The sequence below is a fragment of the Tarenaya hassleriana genome, unplaced genomic scaffold, assembly GCF_000463585.1.
Source record: "Tarenaya hassleriana unplaced genomic scaffold, ASM46358v1 Cleome358, whole genome shotgun sequence".
NCBI lineage: Eukaryota > Viridiplantae > Streptophyta > Magnoliopsida > Brassicales > Cleomaceae > Tarenaya > Tarenaya hassleriana.
The window spans coordinates 78,217-80,432 of NW_010966654.1; the positions used below are offsets into that span (position 1 = coordinate 78,217).

The window sequence follows — 2,216 nt, forward strand, 5'->3', positions numbered from 1 at the left end:
TACTACTCTCCATCTCCCAAACCTGAGTACAAGTCTCCCCCACCACCGTATGTTTACAATTCTCCTCCACCTCCGCCGTACTACTCTCCATCTCCAAACCCTGAGTACAAGTCTCCACCACCACCGTATGTTTACACTTCTCCTCCACCTCCGCCTTACTACTCTCCATCTCCCAAACCTGAGTACAAGTCTCCCCCACCACCGTATGTTTACAGTTCTCCTCCCCCTCCGCCATACTACTCTCCTTCTCCAAAACCTGAGTACAAGTCACCGTACGTTGACACTTCTCCCCCACCTCCTCCATACTACTCTCCATCTCCAAAATCTGAGTACAAGTCCCCACCACCACCGTATGTTTACACTTCTCCCCCACCTCCTCCATACTACTCTCCATCTCCAAAACCTGTGTACAAATAAGCACCACCACCATATGTTAAAAGCGTTGTATACCTCCTTCGACGTATTATTCTCCATCTCAATGTCTTGCGCGCAAGTCTCCATCATATTCCTATATTGAAGTTGGGTAATATTTTTCTTTTCAACTAAATACATATCTAAATTTTTGTTTTCAACAATTTCTTATTTCAATTTTGATTCTTTTGTCACGTGATGTCTGATATTGTTATGTTAAATTGATCACCACTTGCATGGAGTATTTGTATTCCTCCATCTATATGTATTAATAAAATTGTTCACATTTGTTTATCGAACATTGTCTTTTATACATTTATTTTTATTGATTGAAAAATAAAAGTCTTGTTCGGTTTGGACATCAATGACACTAGTAACTTGGGAAAACGAATGATATCACAAAGGGTGACATAGAACCCTTTGATATCGTCAAAGGAACTCCTCTCAAGTAGTTGAAATACATAGAAAAGTATTCAATCATTCAATTTTCAAACCAATCAGAAACAAAAGAAAGAATTATTTTTTTATTGATTTTAATCATGATGTGTGTACAAAAGAGAAGGCTTTATAAGATTATTAATCTAAAATCAAGTAATTAATACGAGAAAAAAATATCTACCATAATTTATACAAATTTCATATTTTAAATTTTAATTTTATAACATATATTTTTTCTATTTTAATTAAAACTTTAATAAATATTAAAATTATATATTTGTCTAAGAAATGTCGAGCCCTAAAAATATTGAAGACTTTGTGTGGAGACTCTAGTCGGTCCCCTATTAGAAATATTTTTTTATCTTCAAAATATAATCAAAATCTCCAAAACATTTATACATAACCATTAAGATCGATTATATATTTCGTTCCAAAGAGACGAGTTTGGAAAGACAGTGGAAATGAGAATTTACTCACAATTCAGAAAACTCTAAAAAAATCTAAATTTTCAAAACGGTTCTACAATACCAAAATTAGGCAGACTATATACCATATTTTTTAAAGAAAAGTTGAGGCCTTTTGGGAAGACACCAACAAATAAAAAATGAAGATTTATCATTTATAATATGTGGTTGGAAAACAAATATCTTTATTATCGTCATCCTCGTATATTGAAGAAAAAATGACATTTTCCTACATATATTTTATCCAATGTGACAAGTAAGGGGGCAGATGATAACGCTCATGATGAGTGTGAGGAAACTGAGCAGCACACAAGTGAGGGGGTTGATGACAATAGTGGTGATAAGTCTGAGGGAAATGATATGAAGACATAGTATCAACTAACAGTTCCGATCAGTAAATGTTTCAAGGCAACGCAGTGCATTGGATATGGTAATGGAAGATCAGGTGGTCCAATTTCCAAAGCTGTGGGATTACGAGAATGAGCTCCGAAGGTCTAACCCTAACACAACCACTGAAATTGTAACTGATAATGGGTTATTTGACAAATTCTACATATGCTTTGAAGTGATACGCAACTCGTGGAAGCAATCTTTTCGACCATCCATTGGACTTGATGGATGCTTTCTAAAGTGGGAGCTAAAAGGAGAACTACTTGCAGCGGTTGGTCGGGATGCCGATAACCGTATTTTTCCTATTGCATGGGTTGTTGTACATATGGAGACAATAGATACCTGGACATGGTTTTTTAAGAAACTTAAAGCTGATTTATCCTTAGGAAATTGGCAAAACATCACCATATTGTCTGACAAACAAAAGGTACATGTTATCAAACTTTATCTGAGGTACAATAGACATTTGCACTTAATTTGTCTTTTGATCAAACTTATGTGTTTGCACAGGGT

At 35.2% G+C, this 2,216-nt stretch overlaps 1 protein-coding gene across 1 annotated transcript in view; it reads left to right on the forward strand.

Moving 5' to 3' along the window:
- Nucleotides 1-417, forward strand: part of LOC104822219 (extensin-2) — a 46,028-nt gene extending 45,611 nt beyond the window's left edge. The window contains 1 exon segment of the mRNA XM_019203503.1: nt 1-417. This exon segment is cut by the window's left edge and continues 1 nt beyond it. Coding sequence (XP_019059048.1) covers nt 1-417 — 417 coding nt within the window.
- The last annotated feature ends 1,799 nt before the right edge of the window (nt 418-2,216 follow it).